We start from the raw sequence: 24794 nt of genomic DNA, 5'->3' as shown, positions 1-24794 counted from the left end.
AAGATCAAGTCGGCTCTATGTTTGGCTACACTACCATGTGTGCACAGGAAGTAGGGTAGGTCACCCACCCCATCCTGCTACTTTCCCCTCCTCTGTATGCTAATCTCCCATCACTGAGACCACTTGTTCTCTTTTGCAGCCCCTATTTCCCCTCTCCCATCCCCTATTTCCCCTCTCCCATCCCCTATGTTCCAACCACCGGCTTTACTTTACAGGGATACCTACTCGGCTTGGGCCTTGAATTTACTTAGCTGCACTTCTTCAAGGCTTCCATGCACTCTTTCAGACCTGTTCAATCATACTTGTCCTTACTCCATCTCCCTTTACCCGCCAATAAAATACTCTCCCCATCCTGATATCTAACCTACTCCTCAAATTAATTGCAGAATCATAGAATTGTACAGGGCAAGAACAGACCCTTTTGGCCCACCTCATCCATGCCAACAACTACCATCCGTTGTACAAATAAAATTGCCCCTCAGATCTTTCTTTCCCCTCGACTTAAACCTGAGCCCTCTGTTCTAAAAGCCCCTGCCCTTGGACGAGGACCCTGACTATCTATCCTAACTATACTCTGCAAAATTTTATAAACCTTTGTAATGTCAACTTTCGGACTCCTACAAGCCAGTGAGGATAAAATCCAGCCACTCCGATCTCTGTTTATAACTGTGTTCTTTCTCGTTCAACTGAAATTAACTTCTGTGTTTGTTTTGCTTTGGCACTTGCAGAACGGTGTGTAAGGCAGATTCAGAAGCAGTCATTGTCTTGATTCCTGCTTCTAATAAATGTTCAAGTGACAGGTCCATGACCAAAGTGGTCATTGGTTGACTACAATATTCAAAATATATCTGTGCAAATGTTCACATTTTATGTCCGCAAATCTTATGTTCTCAAATTGAGAGACATTGTACCCATTTCTTTGTGCATTGTGATGTATTGCCAATGAAAATTAGAAAGTTAACTGGAAATTTGCATAAATGCATACGAGGCCAGCTTCAGCATTGCATAAAGAGGGCCTGCCTGCACAGGTACCTGTCTGGTGCTGAGTACCTGACCCATGTCCAGTTTAAGTTATGCATTTAGTCTTTTATACTGGGCCTCCTTCCCACGGCCTTCACTACTTACATACCCAACACCTCTAACCGACATCAAAGCCTATGTCCAATTCCTGTTCAGCAGAGCATGATATGTTTCCCAGTTGTCAGTACTGCCCTCGAGCTGAATATATGGCTCACAGCGCAGTGACAGTTTAATATGCCTTAAACAATGCCATATTTCTAATTTGCTACAGTGATCCAAATCTAGTCTCGCCCCTCTGCTTTGATCCAATTACCCTACATCTTTGTCTGTTTCAAACAAGTATTTTGTTTTCTTTTTAAATTTGCAACGATCGTTCCATAAATGGCTCCTTGTAAAGCATTCCATGCTCCAGCAATCGAAAGAATGTGAAGAAATTTCACTTAAGCATTCGCTCCACATTCTTAATCATAATTTTAAATTGATGACTCCTTATCATTCACTCTCTAACAAAAGAAAATGGACCATCTTTATTCATTCCATCAAAACCCTTAGTTATAGTTCTCCACCCTATGCTTTCAGCCAAGAAGACTTTGGTTTAGAAAAGGATTGGAGAATGAAATTATAAAAATTACAAAAGAACCTTCGAAAAGAAACAATAACTGGTCAAATTGGAAAAGGCTTTCAAATATTTCAACGTAATATTCTGCTGGATCGTCCTGTTGACTGATTAACAGTTCACTGCAAAAGCGCTGCCAGCTACAGTGTATTTATGAGTAAGATCCAGATTGGTACACTTGTTCACTACAGCAGAGAAACATGGAATTAAATGATGGTCTGAAGTGGGTACTTCTAATCTCTGATGCCACCTGTGGTATCAGAGTTCTGAGACCAAATAAGCATCATATCTGATCCTTCAGCATTTTGTCAACAGTTCTGCACTAATAAAATAAAGGAAGGTAACTGGTTCGGATTTACTCTAATATTATTTAAATTATGTTTTTATTTAAATTTTTTGTTTGTGTTATAATCACTTTTTTTTGTGTGTTACTAAGTAGAAAAAAATAACTGCAAATGCTGGTTAATATACAAAAGGACACAAAAATGCTGGAGAAACTCTGTTGGTCAGGCAGCATCCATGGAGAACATGGATTGCGGCATTTTGGGTCGAAACCCTTCAAGCTGATTATATAGGGGGCAGAAAGGTGAAAAAGGGGCGAGGCATGACAAGGTGGGACAGGTCATAGGTTGACAAAGTGAGGCGTAGGGAGGTAGGATTGATGGTATTCAGAGTTCAGTTCAGTCTATGTTTGGTCTCGCTGATGTATTGATCAGCGAGACCAAAAGGGTTTGGGTAGGAAGGGATGAGTTGTGGAAGGAGCCATCTCTGCAAAAGACAGGACATGGAAAGATGGGAATAGTGGTGGGGTCACATTTGAGGTTACAGAAATGTCCAAGTATGATGTGTTAGATGCGGAAGCTGACGTGGTGAAAGGCGGGGTCCAGCGAGGGGAATTCTACACTGTTGAATTTTTACAAGTTTGTTTGGTTTGGTTCAGGTAGATTTTAATTGGTGACCTCACACGATTTCTCCAGACATGATAAGAAATTAATTTTTAATATAACGTGTGCAGAACCTCTTTTAGATGTGATTAACAATATTAAATATGTTTACTTTAAAAGATACTTGCAGAAAATGGCAATCATCATTCAGAAAACATGGCGAGCATTTCAAACCCGGATGTATTACAGATTCATGGTGCAGGTAAAGACATTTTATAAGGACATTCTAATTGATTTAGCCCTGTAAAAATCCATTAAAATGGGTGACACTTCTCATTCTTTGAATTTGTTATTGTTTGAGTGGACTGTCTTCATGAGCATTAGACTTGTGCTATGATGTTTAATGTGAATATTGTTCCTCCATAAGGAAATGAGTAAAGGCATGATCATGGTGGTTCTTCTTTTTAAAATGCAATTTTTAAAAATTCATTCCCTTATCCTTTGATTTCTTTTGTATCCAAAAAATAACAGTTTTGAATCCTATCTTGACTGAGCTACCATGGGTCTCCAGGGAACATAATTCCAATTCCAGTTTTCGTCAACTTCTGAGTAAAGAAGTTTCTCCACAAGATTGTCCTACAATGCATTTCCATTAATGACATATAGTTAATATTTCTTTGTCAGGAATCCTTCCATATTCAAGTCCTCTCTCATTCTTTCAGCTCTTTAAAAAAAAAAAAAAAAAAACCAGAAGTTTAGATAATTCAATCTTTCTTCCTCAGGCAGATCTACCTTCTCAGGAATCAACACACTGCACTCCCTCTAAAGCCTGTACATCTTTTTATTAGGAAAGGACACAAAATTGTACACAATTTTCCAATATGGTTTCACCAAGATCCGATATAATTGTAATAACACAGACTTACTTTGGTTCTCAAATTCTCTATCAATGAAAGCTAAAATACCATTGTGTAACCAAAGCTAAAATACCATTTGGCTTTTTAACTGCTTATCACACTAATATTGGCTTACTGGATCTCCCAGTTGCTAACCCCATTTTAACTCCATTTCCCATTCCTATAGTGACCTTTCTGTCCTGGGCTGCCTCCATAGCCAGACTGAGGCCAAATGCAGACTGGTGGAACAGCACCTCGTATTCCACTTGGGTAGCTTATGACCTAATGGTATGATTGGTGAATTCTCCAAACTTAGGTAACGGCTACAAGCACGTCCCTCCCCCCTCCCTCTTTCCACCCACCCTCAGGCTCACAGATGTCTCTAGCCAACAATTGGTCAGGATACCTCCTTGCCCTTTCTTGATCTCTGTCTCCATCACAGGATTAAAAATGACTATCAATTGGTATCTACTACAAACCTACTGACTCCCACAGTTATCTTGACTACACTTCCTCCCATCCTGTCTCTTGCAAAGATGCTATCTCATATCCTCAATTCCTCAATCTCTGCCACATCTAGTGTACACTGGGACTAGTGTAGCTAGAACATGGTGCCCAAGTGTGGGCAAGTTGGGCCGAAGGGCCTGTTTCCACACTGTATCACTCTATGATTCTATCTGCTCACACAAAGAGATTTTCCATACAAGGACATCCAAGATCCAAGAGTCCTCATTCTTTTAGTTGAATGTGGTTTCCACCTGGCTGTTATTGATGGATTCCTCACACGCATTTCTTCAATGTCCTGTTGTTCAGCTCTTACGCCCCTCCCCCCAGACATAACAAGGATAGAGTTCCTCTGGTCCTTGCGTTTCACCAAGCCTTGTTCCTGATGAACATGCGTAGACTCAGCAACTGTTTTTGCTGAACATTTACGCTCAATCCGCCAAAGCCTACTGGATCTCCCGGTTGTAAACTGCTTTTTCTACCCTTCCTATTCCTATACTGACCTTTCTGACCTGGACGTCCTCCATTGGCAGACTGAGGTCACATGCAGACTGGAGGAACAGCACCTCGTATTCCGCTTGGGTAGCTTACATCCCAATGGTATGAATATTGTATTCTCCAACTTGAGGTAGCTTATTACCTTCCCCCCACCCCTCCCCCCTTCCTTCACTAAGTCTGTTAACCAGTTCCACGGTTTGCAACTATGTGGGCTCACACCAACAATCACCCTATCGGGGAACTTCCTTGCTGGGGTAATCTGCTGCCAACCGTAATTTGTCCTCTTTTTTGCTTCCAGTGTAGTGTTCTTCCCCCCCCCACTACAATCAGTCTGCAGAAGGATCACTACCTGAAACATCATTTATCCATTTTCTCTAGAGATGCTGTCTGACCCGTTGAGTTACTCCAGGAATTTGTATCTATCTTAGCCAAAACAAGTATCAGCAATTCCTTTTTATTAAATATTACACTTGTATGTTAGCTTTCTGTGACAGGTGGAAAGATGCCCAGGTTTCTGATCTATACTTACCGTTCTTTAACCTTATTAAACCATTTTGTTTTCTATCTAATAAACAACTCATATCAGCTTATTTTAGTTTTGTTTAGAAATACAGCCCTTCAGCCCACCGAGTCCACGCTGACCAGAGATCCCTGTACACTGCACTATCCTACACATTACAGAGAGTATACGATTTTTATTTTTCCAAAGCCAAATTAACCTACAAACCAAGGTCTTGGGAGTGTGGGAGGCAATCGGAGAAATCCAAAGCAATCACGGGGGGAACTTACATACTCCATACAGACAGCACTCTTAATCGGGGTCGAACCGGGGTCTCTGGCGCTTGAGGCAGCAACGTTATTGCTGTGCTATCATGCCATCTGTAAAAGTTCCTGCAAAACATCCTGCAAAAGTACAGTATATTGCCATTACTTCCATGTGCTCAACTCAGCAATCTCACTTGTGGGATCTTATCAAAAGTCTTGACAAAATCCAAATGCACCATTTGGTGAGGGAGGGATCCATGTATGATAGCCCTGGGGAACCAATGTTCACTAAATCTTTCATTTGCTCAGTACACAGTATATGTAGATTAAAGCCGCAATAATACCCTTTCCTTTGTTTATGCCGTGTCTTACAACATTACTACTGTTATGGGGCTTTTAAATGATTCCTACCAATATTTCCTACTCTCTATTTCTTGTCTCCACCTAAATTGATTCTAATTCTGCACCACAATCTGCTGAATCAAGATTCATTCAAACAAATGGACTGAGAGCATCTTTATTAATAATGCCACTCAATCTCCTCTTTCCTTCAGCCTACTCATGTTGAACATTGAATACTTTGGAATATTTAGTTCCTAGATTTGGTCACCTGATAGCCATGGTGCTGTAATGGCAATTAGGTCATGTTCTTTTACCACCCCTTGTGTCATTAATACATCTATCTTGTATGTCTTGTGTGCCTTTCAATATGGTATCTCTAAATGTTTCTTTTAAAAATGTTTTTGTACTCTGACCCTCTGTAGTTTGCATTTGTTTCTTCTACATGTTTACCAGTTAACCAATATATTTATTTGAGGATGGTGTACTCGTAGGAACACTGCACTCAAACCATTTGTCTTTGGTCACATGCACTAAATACTCAAGACAAAAAATGTAATCCAATATTTCAGTTCAATGCTGCACACCTTTTTAAGTCTTATTTAAGTGTAAAGACTTATGTGTTAGAACGTGATGTTAAGGAAGCACAGATTAGATGCGGAATGACTTGTGCATACCAGCCTACAGGTATATAAGAAAATACTTTTGATCCCTTCTAACTTCATATATCTCCTTTATATCCCGCATCCAAATACATTTTAGCAAATTTATTTTCATGATATCCAAGTACACAAACACAAATATTATGGAGTGTAGGAACGAACTGCAGATGCCGCTTTAAATAAAAAATAGACACAAAATGCTGGAGTAACTCAGCGGGGATAGGTAGCATCTCTGGAGAAAAGAATAGGTGACGTTTCGGTCGAGACCCTTCTTCAGACTGATTAAATATTGTGGTGGATAATCACTTAAGGGCGACATGATGGCACAGTGGTAGAGTTGCTGCCTTGCAGCGCAAAACACCTGGGTTCAATCCCAGGTGTTGTCTGGATGTCTCGACATTTTCCCCATGACCGTGTGGGTTTTCTCCGAGATCTTCAGTTTCTTCCCACATTCCAAAGACATACAAGTTTGTAAGTTAATTGGCTTGGGTTTGTATACTTGGTGTAAGTGTAAATTGTACCTGGTGTCGTCCCCTATCAATAACCCGTGCCTGCCTTCTCCCCACATCCCTTGACTCCACTAGCCCCCAGAGCTCTATCTAACTCTCTCTTAAATCCATCCAGTGACTTGGCCTCCACTGCCCTCTGTGGCAGGGAATTCCATAAATTCACAACTCGCTGGGTGAAAGTTTTTTCTCATCTCAGTCTTAAATTGCCCCTTTATTCTAAGACTGTGTTTATTCTAAGACTTGTGTTAATGTGCGGGGATTGCTGGTCAGTGCGAACTCGTTGGCTGAAGGTCCTGTCTCCACGCTGTATCTCTAAACTAAACTAAACCAAACTTGGAATTTGTCTGCCCATCATACAGGTTTTCTTGCGCAAAAGTAGGAGTACAGTTTTGTCATGGCCCTGGATCTTCTGCTGAAAGTTGCACTACCTATGCTCCCTGCTCACCTGCCTTCCCCTTATTTGGAATAACTCTTGGAAATAATCTTCTTTTACCAGACCCAGTTTCTAGCAGGTTGGCAAACTCCACACATTGCAGAGCCTATCTGTAGAAATGCTTCGAGAGCCAGTTAAGCTTTTAGACTTACCTGCTATCGCAAATGCACAAAAGCTATTTAAAAATTCAAAATACGATTTTAAAATAAGAAAAATTCTTGAATGATAAAAAAGTAAAACATATAAACATCATAGAACAATTAAAATCAATTAAATATATTTAAATCTACTCGTTTAAATACAGAAAAGGCAATTGTTTGTCTTTGCCCTTCTGTCAACCAATTTTTTTCTTTTTAAAATCAATGGTCCCTCTGGTTAATCTGGTGCAGATGGAACAGGCAACTTTCCCAGTTAAAGTGATGGGAAATTTGCAATTTACCTTCCCAATGGTGAATTACAATTGTCCTATCAGCGACAATGAATGATGCAAAAGTTCAGGACTTTGCTCATCTGCTTATACAATTCACCTTCAACTGTACTGACTAACTTGATTTCACAACCCACACAGACATTGTCCCAGATTATAACCATTTAGTGCGTATTTTCATCCCTCCCATATTTTTTTGCTTGTAAATTTAGCATTCTGTCCCAAGATCCTAGAACCAATTGCAAATGGGAATAGCTTAATTTAATTTATCCTGATGAAACCATTCAAAATTTTATACACCACTGTCAAATCTTTCCTCAACCTCTTGTTTTCACGGAGAACATTCCAAATCTTTCTAGTCTAATGAATCTCTTCTGCACATTTTAAGAATTACATCCTCTCTAAAATGTGGTTAAGGGAACTGAATTCATCTTCCAGTTGAGGCTTTTATAAAGGTTCAATATAACTGGGTAATCTTAAAAGAAACAGGTGCATCATGATAATTCATACTTTTGTATAAGAGAGCAAAGAAATGTTTTAAAAATTGCCTTTTTTTTGTTCACGGGAATCAGCGCTACACAAAATGCTGACATTTATTGGCCATCCCTACTGCCCATGAATATGGGGCAATGACATAAGAGTGTTTGAAGTCAAATTTAAGACAGACTGGGTAAGGATGGCATTAGTGAATCAGATAGGATTTTATAATAATCCTGTAGCTTTATGGTAACCATTACTGAGACTCGCTTTTCTTTAATTCCAAATTTATCCAATTACTGGAATTTAAATTGCTGTAGTGGGATTCAAATGCCCCTGGTTCAATGTTCTAAAATGCTGGCTGCCGGTCAGTAACGTATTCAATGTGCCATAGTACCTACTTCTTTAATGAATTTGTGTTTGAAATTCACCTTTAAATCCTCTGTTAAATAATTGATAAGAAGGAAGAAGTGAATATATTCAGTGTTCACTTCAAAGCAGCACAACAAACTTGGCAAAGAGGTAGAGAACATAAAATAATTTTGAATGATTCAGTAAAGTGGCAAAAATATAATAAAATGAACATTCTTGTAATGTATGATTTATGTCAAAGATGCAATATTTGGAGTGGGTTACATCCCAGGCTACTTAAGGAGGTAGTTCTGGGAATCGTGGATGCATTGGTGATCATTTTCCAATGTTCTATAGATTCAGGATCAGTTCCTGTGGATTAGAGGGTAGCTAATGTTATCCCACTTTTTAAGAAAGGCGGGAGAGAGAAAACGGGGAATTATAGACCAGTTAGCCTGACATTGGTGGTGGAGAAGATGCTGGAGTCAATTATAAAAGATGAAATTGCAGCACATTTGGATGCAGGATCGGTGCTGGGACCGCACCTATTTACAATATACATTAATGATCTAGATGAAGGGATTAAAAGTAACATTAGCCAATTTGCAGATGACACAAAGCTAGGCGGCAGCCTGACAATAGACAATGAACTGAAGAGGATGCCATGAGGATGCAGGGTGACGTGGACAGGTTGGGTGAGTGGGCAGATGCATGGCAGATGCAGTTTAATGTGGATAAATGTGAGGTTATCCACTTTGGTGGCAAAAACAGGAAGGCAGATTATTATCTAAATGGTGGGGTCAAGTTGGGAAAAGGGCAAGTACAACGGGATCTGGGGGCACTTGTTTATCAGTCAATGAAAGTAAGCATGCAGGTACAGCAGGCAATGAAGAAAGCGAATGGCACGTTGGCCTTCATAAGAAGAGGAATTGAGTATAGGAGCAAAGAGGTCCTTCTGCAGTTGTATAGGGCCCTAGTGAGACCAGACCTGGAGTAATGTGTGCAGTTTTGGTCTCCAAATTTGAGGAAGGGCATACTTGCTATTGAGGGAGTGCAGCATTGGTTCACCAGGTTAATTCCCGGGTTGGCAGGACTGTCATATGTTGATAGAATGGAGCGACTGGGCTTGTATACTCTGGAATTTAGAAGGATGAGATTTAGAATGATCTTATTGAAACAAGTCAAGAAGAGTTTATTGTCATATGTCCCAGATAGGACAATTAAATTATTGCTTGCTGCAGCACAACAGAGTATTGTAAGCATAAATACAGAACAGTTCAGTGTGTCTACATAGCATAGACCATATATAAACACATAAATAAACAGATAAAGTGCAATAGGCTGTTATATTTCAGAGTTTACACAAAAAAGCTGGAGAAACTCAGCGGGTGCAGCAGCATCTATGGAGCGAAGGAAATAGGCAACGTTTCGGGCCGAAACCCTTCTTCAGACTGGGCAGTCTGAAGAAGGGTTTCGGCCCGAAACGTTGCCTATTTCCTTCGCTCCCTAGATGCTGCTGCACCCGCTGAGTTTGTCCAGCTTTTTTGTGTAACCTTCGGTTCTCCAGCATCTGCAGTTCCCTCTTAAACAACATATTTCAGAGTTTGTTTGATGGCGAGTTTAATAGCCTGATGGCTGTGGGGAAGAAGCTGTTCCTCAACCTGGATGTACCACATTTCAGGCTCCTGTACCTTCCACCTGATGGCAGCGGAGAGATGAGTGTGTGGCCAGGATGGTGTGGGTTCTTGATGATATTGGCAGCCTTTTTGAGGCGGTGACTGCGATAGATCCCTTCGATGGTGGGGATGATGGACTGGGCAGTATTCACAACTTTCTGCATTCTTTTCCACTCCTGGACGCTCAAGTTGCCGAACCAAGCCACGATGCAACCAGTCAGTATGCTCTCCACTGTGGACCTGTAGAAGTTCGAGACAGTCCTCTTTGACATACAGACTCCCCGTAATCTTCTCAGAAAGTAGAGGCGCTGATGTGCTTTCTTTATGATTGCATCAGTGTGCTGGGACCAGGAAAGATCTTCAAAAATTTGCACGCCCAGGAATTTGAAGTTCTTGACCCTTTCCACCATTGATATAAACGGGTTTGTGGGTCCCTATCCTACCCCTTCCAAAGTCCACAATCAGTTCCTTGGTTTTGCTGGTGTTGAGAGCCAGGTTATTGTGCTGACACCATTTGGTCAATCATAGATCTCACTTCTATATCTGACTCGTCACCATCAGTGATTCGTCCCACAACAGTGGTGTCGTCGGCGAACTTGATGATGGAGTTCGCACTGTATCCAGCTACACAGTCATGAGTAAAGAGTGAGTACAGCAGGGGGCTGAGCACGCAGCCTTGAGGTGCTCCCGTGCTGATTGTTATCGAGGATGACACATTTCTAACTAATACGGACAGACTGTAGTCTGTGGATGAGGAAGTCGAGGATCCAGTTGCAGAGGGATGCGCAGAGACCCAGATCTGAGAGCTTGGTAACCAGCTTGGAGGGCATGATGGTGTTAAACGCCGAGCTATAGTCAATGAATAACAGCATGGCATATGAGTTTCTGATGTCCAAGTGGTCCAGAGTGCTGTAGAAAACCAGTGAGATTGCATCCACCGTTGATCTGGTGTGGCGGTAAGCGAACTGCAGTGGGTCGAGGTTCTTGTCGAGGTAGGAGTTGATATGCGCCATAATCAACCTCTCAAAGCACTTAATCACAACAGACGTTAGTGCCACTGGTCGATAGTCATTGATGCACGTCACCTTGCTCTTCTGGGGCACCGGTATTATTGATGCCCTTTTAAAGCGGGTGGGAACCTCAGACCTCAGAAGTGAGAGGTTGAAAATGTCCGTAAAAACTTCAGCCAGTTGGTCCGCACAGGTTTTTGGAACACGACCGGGTATACCATCAGGTCCAGGCACTTTCCGAGGGTTCACCCCACTGAAGGATCTTCTGACGTCAGCCTCTGTGACTGTGACTGAAATACCATCATGGCGAATCACCATCAACGGGGAAATCCTTTAAATCCGAGATGAGAAGAACTTTTTTCACACAGAGAGTGGTGAATCTCTGGAACTCTGCCACAGAGGGTAGTCGAGGCCAGTTCATTGGCTATATTTAAGAGGTAGTTAGATGTGGCCCTTGTGGTTAAGGGGATCAGAGGGTATGGAGAGAAGCAGGTACGGGATACTGAGTTGGATGATCAGCCATGATCATATTGAATGGCGGTGCAGGCTCGAAGGGCTGAATGGCCTACTCCTGCACCTAATTTCTATGTTTCTATGTTTCTATGAATGGGGGCTTGGGAAGGCACATCAGTGTTCTCCCTATAAAAGGGTGCGTAAAACACATTGAGCTCGTCAGGGAGTGATGCTTCGAAGACAATTGAGCTGCCTCCAGATGCCTTGTAGGAGTTGACGGCATTCAAGCCCGGTCACAGTTGCCAAACATCCGTCTAATCCTCCAGCTTGGAGCAGGTCCCTTTTGGCCTTTTTGATGGCCTTACCAAGGTCGTATCTGGACTTCTTGTTGACCTCTGCATCTCCAGATCTGAAGGCCTGGGATTTGGACTTCAGAAGTGTGCGGATCTCATGATTCATCCAAGGCTTCTGGTTAGGAAACACGCGGAAAGTTTCCGGTTGGCGGCGCGACTCACTGTTGCAGCGGCCCCTACAGCCTGTCTGTCTTTTTTAATTTTTTTGTCTAGTTAAATGTAGTTGTTGTGTTTTTTTTTTTTATACTGTTTTTAACTGTGTTTACGTGGGGGGCGGGGGAAACGTTAAAAATCTCTTGCACGGGAGACCCGACTTTTCCCTGTCGGGTCTCTGTTGTCGTTGGGGCCTAGCACCGTGGAACGGCCTCCAGCCGGAACGACCTGGAGGCTCCAGTCACGGGGCCTGCGGAGCTGCGGTCTTACCATCTGGCCGGCCTCGGAGCGTGGGGAGCGGTGGTGGCTTGCTGCTGCGACCCAACTCCGGAGCTTGGAGGCAACTTCTGTGGACTGGGACACCGGGAGCTCGCGGGTCCGGGTGGGAGACCGCTTTCCAGAGCTCACGCAAAGCAACTTCTCCAGCCCGTGTCGCGGGGTTGGAACAACCCAGAGCGGGGCCGTACATTGCCCGGCGCGGCTTTAATGGCCGCGGGACATTCCAGCGCCTGCCGGGGCTCCAACATTGTGACATTTAGACCTGGAGCGGGGCCGTACATCGCCCGGCGCGGCCTTAAATGGCCATGGGACTTACCATCGCCTGCCTGGGGCTTCAACATCGGGCTTCAACATCGGGAGAAAAATGAAGGGCAGGTGGAGAGAAAAGACTTTGCCTTCCATCGCAGTGAGAAGGAGGTTCACTGATGGATGTTTGTGTGAATTAAATTGGTTGTTTGTCTAGTACGAATCGTTTTTTGTTTGTAAGGCTGTAGAAACAGTTTTGTTTGAGCCTCACTGATGTTCAAATGACAATAAATATTGTATTGTACTGTATTGTATTGTATTGGAATGTTTTCGTTGGGACGCAGTCTTCCACACATTTCTTTATGAAGTCTGTAACGACTGTGGCGTATTCATTCAGGTCCGTTGCCGAGTCCCTGAACATTGCCCGGTGTACAGACTCGAAACAGTCCTGGAATTGTTCCTCCGGCCCCCCCCCCCCCGACCAGCTCTGTACAGTCCTCACCTCTGGGGGTGCACTCTTCAATTGCTGCAGCACTGCAGTATGGTTGGATTTACCGAAGGGATAGAGCGATAGGCATCTTTGATGGTCGTGTAGCAGTGGTTGAGGTTGTTTGATCCTCTGGTGCTACAGGAGACATGTTGGTGGAAGTTAGAGAGCGAGAGCGATTTCAAAAAAAAAAAAAAAAAAAAAAAAAAAAAAAAAAAAAAAAAAAAAAAAAAAAAAAAACAAAAAAACAAAGAAAAAAAAAAAAAAAAAAAAAAAAAAAAAAAAAAAAAAAAAAAAAAAACGTTCAGGTTGGCTTTGTAGAATTCCCTGGCTATGGTGGTAAATGCCTTGGGGTAAGCCGTCTGATGCACAACGGCGTGCAGCTCCCCCAGTGCCAGATGGACATCAGCCTGGGGTGGGATGTAGACCGCGATCAGGATGATGGAGGTGAATTCCCTCGGCAGGTAGAAGGGACGGCACTTCACAGCCAGGTGTTCCAGGTGTGGAGAGCAGGAGTTGGATAGGACTGCCACGTCTGAGCACCTCACAGAGTTGACCATGAGGCAGACGCCCCCTTCCTCTCCCTTTCCCAAGGGCCAATGTACAGTCCAGTATTCAGCCCCCTTTACTCTGATACCCCTAAATAAAATCCAGTGCAACCAATTGCCTTCAGAAGTCACCTAATTAGTAAATAGAGTCCACTAGTGTGTAATCTAATCTCAGTATAAATACAGCTGTTCTGTGAAGGTCTCAGAGGTTTGTTAGAGAACATTAGTGAACAAACAGCATCATGCACCCCAAGGAACACACCAGACAGGTCAGGGATAAAGTTGTGGAGAAGTTTAAAGCGGGGTTAAGTTATAAAAAAAATATCCCAAGCTTTGAACATCTCACGGAGCACTGTTCAATCCATCATCCGAAAATGGAAAGAGTATGGCACAACTGCAAACCTACCAAGACATGGCCGTCCACCTAAACTGACAGGCCGGGCAAGGAGAGCATTGATCAGAGAAGCAGCCAACTAGGACAGCACAGAAGATCATTGGCTGCCCTCTCCCCTCCCCCCTCCCTGATGGATATTTACACCTCCCGCTGCCTTAGCAGGGCAAAGAAGATCATCAAGGACAGCTCCCATCCTGCGTTTGGACTGTTCGACCTGCTGCCCTCTGGAAGGCGCTATAGGTGCATCAAATCCAGGACAAATAGACTCAGGAATAGTTGTTTTCCGAAAATTATAACTACTCGAAATACACACATGCACTGACTTCACAGCCCAACACCCGAACTTCCATCTGTATATATGTATATAGCGCCGCAGAATTGTGCACCTATCCCCCCCCCCTTCTCCCTTTTGTTTTTGTTTTCAGTTTCTTGTTTTTTTGTACTAAATTATATGTATGCACTAAGTACGAGCATCTTTTAATTTCATTGTACATGTATAGTGACAATAAATGGCATATCATATCATATCATATCAAGAGGCCCATGGTAACTCTGGAGGAGCTGCAGAGATCCACAGCTCAGGTGGGAGAATCTATCCACAGGGCAACTATTAGTCGTGCACTCCACAAATCGGGCCTTTATGGAAGAGTGGCAAGAAGAAAGCCATTGTTGAAAAAAAGCCATAAGAAGTCCCGTTTGCAGTTTGCCACAAGCCATGTGGGGGACACAGCAAACATGTGGAGGAAGGGGCTCTGGTCAGATGAGACCAAAATTGAAGTTTTTGGCCTAAATGCAAAACGCTATGTGTGGCGGAAAACTAACACTACACATCACCCTGAACACACCATCCTCACTGTGAAACATGGTGGTGGCAGCATCATGCTGTGGGGATGCTTTTCTTCAGCAGGGACAGGGAAGCTGGTCAGAGTTGATGGGAAGATGGATGGAACCAAATACAGGGCAATCTTGGAAGAAAACCTGTTAGAGTCTGCAAAAGACTTGAGACTGGGGCGGAGGTTCACCTTCCAGCAGGACAACGACCCTAAACATACAGCCAGAGCTACAATGGAATGGTTTAGGTCAAAGCATATTCATGTGTTAGAAATGCCCAGTCAAAGTCCAGACCTAAATCCAATTGAGAATCTCTGGCAAGACTTGAAAATTGCTGTTCACAGATGCTCTCCATCCAATCTGACTGAGCTTGAGCTATTTTGCAAAGAAGAATGGGCAAAAATTTCAGTCTCTAGATGTGCAAAGCTGGTAGAGACATACCCCAAAAGACTTGCAACTGTAATTGCAGCGAAAGGTGGTTCTACAAAGTATTGACTCGGGGGGGGCTGAATACTTTTGCACGCCACAGTTTTCAGTTTTTTATTTGTAAAACAATTTGAAAACTATGTATCATTTTCCTTCCACTTCACAATTATGCACCACTTTGTGTTGGTCTATCACATAAAATCCCAATAAAATACATTTACGTTTGTGGTTGTAACGTGACAAAATGTGGAAAAGTTCAAGTGGTATGAAAACTTTTGCAAGCCACTGTATATTAAATGATATGAAATTCATTGAAAATTGTTCTCATGAGGTCAAGTATATGGTCTTTTATACAGGGTTTGAAGGCATCATTTTTATCCTTACGCACATATATTTTTGAAGAATAGAAGTATAATAAAGCATGGACTCTTTCAAATTTTAAATCATCCAGACAGTGTGAAATGTAAATTTCCCATATACAACAGTGAAACTCCTTTCAAAGATCTTGTGCTTAAAACTCTACTGTACAGACTGCCATCAGCAGTTGTGGATTTTTTTTTTGTATTTCTGTTCTTAGTAGAGTAACATTGATCATAAAACTCAGTGCAGATCATTTCATGATGATTTATCTCCAACAGCATGTAATTTGAATAAAGTATGTTTTAATGGTTACGTTTGCATTATAGATAAAACGATAGCTGCCATTTAAATGTACAATTGGAGTTTTCCTCTCTGTGACTGCATTTCTTATTATGTATTATTTATAAAGATTCTTAACTTTTATATGTCAAATTTAAGCTATATCTTTCTGTAACTAGTCTTTTCTATCTTTAATTCACAGAGAGCATATTTTATTATGAAGATGAATTTCTACAATGAAATGGCTGTCAGGGTAAATATATCTCCCTCATTATTCAACAAATGATGGCATCAAAATGTTCTCTAAATATGCTTTTATGCTGTATTTGGTAATCTAAATCAGAAGCAAAGTAAGTATCCAACTGGAAAAGTGCCAAATTCTTTTGCTTAATATGGTTTGGAGAAAGGAATTCAATTTATTGTATAAATTGCTCTGAATGTGTATTTCTACTTAAGAAAACTGCTTTAAACTGTAGCAGAATTTTAACAATATGCATGGATGATCTTTAATTCTGCAAATATGTACAATCCATTAATCCATATTTTGTCACAATTATGCCATCTTGTGGGAATTAAAAATAGAAGCTATAGGGTTTCAATGTGGTGTTTGCATAAAGTAAATTTTATTTTTACTTTCAGGAGACTTAATTTTTTTAACATCACATGCACAGATTGGCACAAACATTAATATTTGCTGTGAAAGATGGGACAGCTGAGAAATGTGAGGGGAAAAAAATTGTCGGGGGGTGACAATAACCAGAGTACATGATGTCAAGATTAAAACAATACTAAGGAAAACATAATCATAATAGTACTTTCTTAGCCAAGTTGTTTTGCCACATACAATGAATTAGATTTGCCTTATAGTCATTCCAATAAAGAGCGATAAGTTACCCAAATAATTTTTTAACATGAACATCCACCACAGCGGCTCCCCACATTCCTCGCTGTGATGGAAGGCGAAACAAGTTCAATCTCCTTCCCTACTTTGTTCTCCGCGGTCGGGGCTCTGGAACCTACCGTTGTCAGGGCGATCTTGGCTTCCACAGCCGGCGGTCGAGCCCTCCGCGTCGGCGCGGTCAAGCTCCCGCATCGGAGGGGGGGATCTCAGCTTCCCCGTGCCGGGCATAAATTTGGTCATGATAAAATTTTTGTGAGCTAGTATTACATGCACTAGAGCAGGGATGGATTTACGTATAAGCTTCACAAGCTTAAGCTTAGGGCTTCGAGATCTAGGGGGGCCTCGGCAGGGCCGGATTTACCTGAAGGCTGAAGTCAAGGGCCTCAAAATCTAGGGGACCTCCAGCCAAGGTGTTTTTTTCCCAGAGTAATAAAAACACAGAAGAAAAAAAAAATTGTAGCGCTATCAGTATTTCCACTTTGACGAAAATTACCTGAAATTCTGGTTCCGGCCCACTGGAAATTTTGGGGGAAAAAATTGCAGCCATCCGCGCCTGCGCAGTTGGGGGAAGCCGGTGACGCAGCAGCTAAGCAAAATGACGCTGTCTCTCCCTGCATGCGCAGTGCGCCCATGCGGGTTAAGATCTCCATTTTCACTCTACACCAAAGATCCTAAAGCAAGCAAGATAGTCCACTCGACGAAAAAGACGTAGTACAGTCATGGGCAGACGGAAGCCGGTTATGTAAACATCCTCGTGAATATAAAAGTTATTTGGTAAAAATCTTCTCCTCATTTTCAGTATTATAATTTACTAGACCAAGTTTTCAGTATTATAATTCCAATGGAACTGATTCTCAAAAGTAACACAAGTGGATTTTAAAAAAAATGTTCCCCTGCTGCAGCAAGTGTTCCTGTCTTGCAACTTTGTTTCGATGTGTTGGACACTGCGCCAGTCGAAATACTTGGGGTGGGGGGGGGGGGTGGGGGGGGGGGGGGGGGGGGGGGGGGGGGGGGTACTGAAAAAACGGATGAAAAAATGAGGCCCACGTTCCGCTTGAGTGTCGGATTGGGCGTACAATGACACGTCAGCCCATTGCATTCCGAAATCTGCGAGCATGGCCTTCTTGCTCTGCTATAGGCATCTTTGCCTCGTGTTTACACTTACCAAAGATCCTAGGTGTCTACTCCAGGTAAGTGGTGGAATATGGCGTTGCGGGAGTGCCCATTTCTACGGGCCGGGGGGCTGCGGTGTCTGCGAGGCGGCGTTGGAGCCTCGCTGCATGGGAGAGAGAGAGGGGGTCGGAGCCTGTGTGGGAGGGGGGGAAAGGGGGGGGGATTGAGACGGGGGGGGGGGGGGAGAAGAGAAGGGGGAGGGGAGAGGGGGAGGGAGGGAGGGGAGGGGGAAGGAGGAGGGGGGAGAGGGAAAGGGGGATTATCTTTAGTGAGATTGCAAAATTAAGCTAGGTTTTAGAGCAATTATATTTTGTCTTCCATATGAATAATATCAAACAATTGGAACTGCTTTCTTTTCCTTGATAACAATACTGAAAAATATGTATTCCATAGTTTGCGACTTTCATTTTGCATCATATTTTTAATGTGCACACACTAACACAGTCGAACAGTAACAGGCAATCAAATAAACACACAAAACGTTTTCTAAAAAAAGGTTTTATTTATTGCAAAAACATACAGTATTTTATTTGCAGTGTTTGCATGCTCCTTTATAACATTTTACATCACATTTTACAGTACAACTTGATTATTAAAACAAGGACAGCTTCAATTCTTGATTTTTTTTAAATGTGTACATCAATGACCCCAATCATCCCATTCCACCCACTCATTACTCTTGACTCAACCAAAATTATTTCTGAAATATTCGTCATAAATTTGGTGCAAAAATGTTCCAAAATAAGGCTCAGAATGCACCAGAGAGCATCTAAAACCCCAGAGCTTCCAGGGCCCTTACCCCGGACCACAGGGTCTTTGAGCTTCGTGCTTGTGATATGCACTGCTTGCACTTATTTCACATAAAATTTTTGTAATCCTGCCATGTCACCCCCTTTTTTGAAAAGCTTTGTACAGGCCTGGTGTAAAATATTTTTGGCACTGTCATAGGCCTTTCTTACATATGCTGTCACAGCGCACTGTAGTCTCTAAACAACACTTCAGTGCCCTCCATTTCAGAATAATAGTGTTTTAAGCCGATAACTCGACACTAGAACTGGCAATAAATAAAAAGCACAGCTTTCCAGACTTTATCTCATTGGCCACGCTCGGCTGCACGTCGGTGTCAATCTGGTGGACTATTCCATCTTCCTCTCGTCATGGGGGTGGGGGATTGGGAGGAGCCTCTCAAGTGGAATAGCCTAGGGCCTCTCTTCATCTAAATCCGGCCCTGCACCAGAGTGATAGGAAGCATGCCCCACTTGCATCGTTTGATGCAACAAAATCTTGATGTATCCAAGCTGACTGATTTTATTTGCGGAGTACAGTTAGACTAGAACAAAGAAAGTCAGAAAACTAGTCACATGAACTTCTCCTGTACACTCGTTCTTGCCAAGAGTCTGATTGCTTGAAGCCTAGAAACAAGTTTTTTTTCCCCAATACTTAAACATTGTGCTAAAGTGGTCAGGGAAATAATAGAATCAAAGTAATTATAATCAACAAAGATTGTTAATAAAAATGATCAACTGTACAAGACCTGCCATTTAATTCAATTATTTCATTGACTATTACACTGAAAATGTAAACGCATTTAGATATCAGTGGTCAAGTAACTTGAATAATCTGAATGAAGCACATTGTGGAACAACTTTATATCTTTTTTAAATAATATAGAATCTTTTTAAAATCTCTACAGAAAAAAAAAATACTATTGGTTCAAAAAGTGTGCTTAAGAAAAAATTATTTAACTTTGGAGGCTAAATTTGATTGATGGACCTAGAAAGTGAGCGCAGGGATTGTGATATGTGATTGCAATGCTGGCAGCATGCCAACTATGTACCACTTGCCCATTACAATAATTTCAGTGTTTACCCATTGATAAACATATCACTGATTGCCCGCCACAGCAGTGAAGAACCATTGATATAAGGTAGACGAAAATGCTGGAGAAACTCAGCGGGTGAGGCAGCATCTTAAGCATTGATATAAGATGCTTTCTCTAAACCTTCATCTCTTGAAGGGGAGATAACACACATGGAGATAATTAACCTGAGATAGGAAACACTGAAGAATACCTGAGCATTGAAAGGTTACAAAATTGTTCCAAAGCTACAATTGCTTGGTGCATTAAGAAACCTAGCAGACTCAATTTGATTTAAAACAGAGTCACAAGAGACTGCAGATGCTATATTATTGAGCAAAGGGCAAGCTGCTGGAGGAATTCAGTAAGTCAGACAGTATATATGGAAAGGAAAAGTCTGAAGAAGGGTCCTGACTTAAAATATTGTCTGTCCTTTTCCCTCCATAGATGCTGCCTAGCCTGCTAAATTCCTCCAGCAGTTTGGTATTGTTGGTTGATTATTTTTTTGTTGTTGCTGTGAATTGAGCAAAGAATTAACAGATTCCAGAATGTCATGCTTGTTATTTGAGAAGAGATTAAACAGAGTGGGCTTCTGCTCACCAAGAGTTTAGCAAAATGAGAGGTAATATGATTTGAATGTGCATAAATCTACGGAGCAAATACAGAGCCGGTATCTTCTGACAGAGCTAGAACTAACAATTGCAAAATTGCCATTCGGGTCAGCCATTCAGGTTAAAGATGACGAGGCTCGGTCACTGATTATATTCCAGATAGAAGTGATAGAGTCATGCAGCACGGAATTGGGCTCTTTGGCCCAACTCGTCGATGCTGACCATGATGCCTCATCTAAGCTAGTACCATTTGCCCATTTGTAAGACAGAGACTCTACCGCTGTGCCACTGTGCTGCCCCCAAGATGCTATCAAAGAGAAGTGCAGTACTTTTTCAAGCCATTTCTGAAGTAGAAGTGGCTGTGAATTAAACAATAATCTTTAAAAAGCCAAATGCTGCAAATATTGAAAATCTAAAATAAATGGAAGTGCTGGCAATATTCAAACAGGTTGGGAAATATTGGTAGAATGAGAAATTAAATTAATATTTCAAGGCCAAGACAATATCAAGACTTGCAGATGAAGCAAACTAAAGAGTCTTGTTTGCACCTAGAATATGGTTTGGGTTATAATATTCTAACCACGTTTGCTGATGTTGCTATGAGTTTCTGGCAGCATTGAGGACATTGTTCAAAGCAGTTGACAGTTGGACTCTGGTTTGCTGTTTTTACATCAGATTGGAATTTATGAAGTTGGGATTGATTTCTAAGGGTCCAGTATTCCTGGGCTAGCAGCTCTAAGGGATTGTGGTAAAGCTTTATCATAGTGATCAAGACATTTAACGTACCATGCTTCAGTTCACTCAATTCAGGATTTGGGTTATACCAAGCAATTTGAGTAGCGTCTTCTCAACCTGCCAGCTGTGTGACTGATTATGTTGCTGGAGCAGGTCTTCATTCTCCCTTGTTCAGTGGGAAATATATTCTTGCAAGAATATCTAGGAGATGTTGCCTTGGCAGCAGTGATCAGCCAGCCAATATACTGGTGATAACATTTCAGTATCACAAGTATTAGATTAGTCCGTTTTCAACTTTGGGCCATATTGTAGCTGGCTTTATTAGTTGTTAGACACATTGGTCTCTTGGAATATGAAGACATTAATGTAATATGTGCCTTCAAGATATATGAAAAGTGCTTATACATTGCCCCACAAAAGAGTCATAGGAAATTTCTCATTCTACCAAAATTCTCCAACCTGTTTAAATATTGCCAGCAGTTCCATTTATTTTAGATTTCCAATATTTGCAGCATTGGCTTTTTAGATTATTGTTTAACTCACAGTCAAACAGCATGGAAACAGGCCTTTCAGCCCAATTTGTCCATGCTGACCCATTTACCCACATTTGGCCTACATCCCTCTAAACCTTTCCTATCCATATACCAGTCCAAGTGTATTTTAAATGTTGTTATTGTACCTGCCTCAATGACCTCCTCTGGCAGCTCATTCCATATACCCACCATCCTCTGAATGAAAACATTGCCCTTCAGGTAGCTACTAAATCTTTCCCCTCACCTTATACCTATGCTCTATGATTCTTGATTCCCCTATTCTGGTTAAAAGACTGCATTCACCTTATCAATTCCCCTCATGATTTTATACACTATAAGATATAATCATTGTGATTGTGTAGCTAAATCCAGCTGAATGGTGGAGCCACCTATGCTCCAAGGAATAGAGTCCTAGTTACCCAATCTCTCTCAGTAATTTAATTGTTTGTTATTTGTCTCCAAAGTTCAGAAAATCATAGATTAGCAATGATTATCAATCATATGATTGACTGATATTTGATTTGTTTCTCAGGCAAGCATAAATATTGGATCTTGATTATTCCTTCTGCTGAAGTATTTAAGGTGTGTCTTTGTATTAGTTGTATTGGCACATAAGGCTTGACTTCCTCTGCATCATCTGTTACGTTTTCAGGACTTGAGCACAAGTTTTCAGCTGTCCTGTCGACTGAAGAACAGATGTACTCAAAATCATAGCAATAACTGTGAAAACAATTTTCAGTGATTAGGAGACAAAATGTTTGGATTTTTCTACCAATCTAACCTGCAGGGTTACGGGGATTTCCTATATGCATCTTACAGGACAAACGATGTCAAGAGTCAAGAGTATATTTAATTGGCATTTGGACCCCTGGAGGTCCCAATGAAATGCCGAATCCCTTACTGGAAATAGCTTGATGGAAGGCCAAATATTCTCCACTGCATCGATGTCTGAAAGCCCCCGGCTGGCGATGGCGATTGTTTGCGAGGGCTATCTCTTGAGTCCAAAGTGCATTCACCAAAGCGGGGGCAGAGAGGCCCGCTACAGGAGCTTTCGACCCATTTGCCGTTGCAGGAGCCCCGAAAAAAAGGGAGTGCTCCCGGTGCCGCCGTCCACAGACCCGCAGCAGCAGCCTCCGATCAGGCAGCGGCGGCAGCAGCAGCAGCAGTCCTAACCCGCATCACTTTGAACTCTTGCTTATGGGGTCATCAGTGAACCTGCTAGACACATACTGCCCATGCCGCTTTGTTGGACCCTATGAAATTTGTATTCTATCGGTCTGATAGGGATTTTGCCTATCTCTTGAGTCCTGCACACCAAAGGGAGAGGCATACTTCATTGAAACAAGTAAAAGATTGTCCCAACATGGGTTCCAGATCAGGGAAGCAGTTAAGCATCACTTTGAACTCTTGCTTATGGCATCAGTGAACCTGCTAGAACATACTGCCATGGCGCTTACTTGATGTATACAAATATAGTTCTACACATTCTGATGGGGTTTGCGATTGACACTGATGAATACAACCTGAGAATAACCCCCACAATTATGTCCAGAGGAATGGTGGCACTCATTCTCCTGATATTGCTAGTAATTCAGTGTATTGACTCAGTTGCATTTTGTATCTTGCTCTTTTGTTTCTACAATTAGAAATACTACTTTCATAGATTAAGTGTCATTACATTTGTAAGGCATTGAGTTGGTTGGTTTTAGACTGACATTACTTAATGAGGAATCTGCATAATTGATTGGACGATTCTAAAGGTCACTTACAGCTGACGTTTGGAATGGGATATGCTTGGCTGTTGGGAAGATGTTATCTGCTGAGTACACAATTGCTTCCATTGAAATCTTCCAACAAGTATTAATCAATGACAAGATTTTTGGCATTCAAATAAGGAGTCAAAAAAGTAATGGCTATACGTGCTCAGAGTAATCTCTGACTTAAATTGAATTTTTGAATATCTGTGTTTGGAAGGATCAAAAATGCTCACCTACTGTATATGTTTCATTTTTCACACTTTAATTTTTTTTTATCTTTGTTCTACTTACTAATGAGATAACATTTAGAATTTGATTTAGAATCTGTATACAGATTATAATACACCTGTCTTAATTGTTCATTTGTGTGCAATGTTGTGAGCTTTATGAAATAATGGTGTCCTCACTGTTTGAAAGTATTGGTTTATTTTTGTAAGTGTAACCAGTTTAGAGTGAATCAGAAAATCATCCAAGTAGACTTGCATTAGCAACATATAGAAACCCACACCACTAAGTGGTAGGAGATAAGTGTTACATTTGTTTTTGCTAAATATTTTGATTTTTACTAAATATTTTGTTCCACTAGATATCTTAATCTCATTTGTCTCAGATTACCCTCGCTGTTAAAGCCCTTTCTCTATTGTCTATTAATCCTGGCTAAATTGAAGCAGCCATTACATTAAAATTGAGTAAGGGCTTCTGTACTTCTAGGCCATTTTGGTCAAGTTAAATGTGCCTTTGCAGAACTGAGACAAGTTGCTGAATGGTGCCAGTTTGTTTGTGGCCTAGATAAGAGCTGCAGAGAAAGAATGGGACATCTGCATAGTCTTACAATAAGATGTAACATGCATGGGACTGATTGGGTCAATGCAAACCAGATATACATAATGTAAATAATGTTGTGAAGCCTTATTTGGATAGTTGTTGATTGGTTGAAATGTTAAGCTTTGTCTGGGTTGTCTGAATCCCAAGGCACATGGTGCATTATTCATCTGTATTAACTTCCATCTCGAAGTCTTGCCAGATACAATGTATTAGTTACTATGTTATTGGGTTAGGGAACTGTCCAACATGTACTGTGTTAATCGATATGTGTTATTGGACGGTATAGAGACCACCCTCATGTGTTTCAGCCCCTCAAGGTTCAGGGACCTATAAAAGGTAGCTCCCACGAGGATCGATGTCGATCTTCTGGAAAAATGCTCCAGAACAAGGGGTCACAGTTTAAGGATAAGGGGGAAATCTTTTAGGGCCGAGATGAGGAAAACTTTTTTCACACAGAGAGTGGTGAATCTCTGGAATTCTCTGCCGCAGAAGGTAGTTGAGGCCAGTTCATTGGCTATATTTAAG

General features: G+C 41.7%; 1 protein-coding gene across 3 annotated transcripts in view; it reads left to right on the top strand.

The window, feature by feature from the left end:
• The window catches only part of spata17 (spermatogenesis associated 17), a 207514-nt gene that overhangs the window by 17168 nt on the left and 165552 nt on the right, over positions 1-24794 (top strand). For all 3 annotated transcript variants that reach the window (XM_055639730.1, XM_055639729.1, XM_055639731.1), the window contains 2 exons: positions 2701-2782; positions 16079-16129. In XM_055639730.1, the coding sequence (XP_055495705.1) occupies positions 2701-2782; positions 16079-16129 (133 nt within the window). The remainder of the gene's footprint in view (positions 1-2700; positions 2783-16078; positions 16130-24794) is intronic.

Source organism: Leucoraja erinacea, chromosome 8, assembly GCF_028641065.1.
Source record: "Leucoraja erinacea ecotype New England chromosome 8, Leri_hhj_1, whole genome shotgun sequence".
Taxonomy (NCBI): domain Eukaryota; kingdom Metazoa; phylum Chordata; class Chondrichthyes; order Rajiformes; family Rajidae; genus Leucoraja; species Leucoraja erinaceus.
This window is presented reverse-complemented; position numbering and strand designations above follow the sequence as displayed.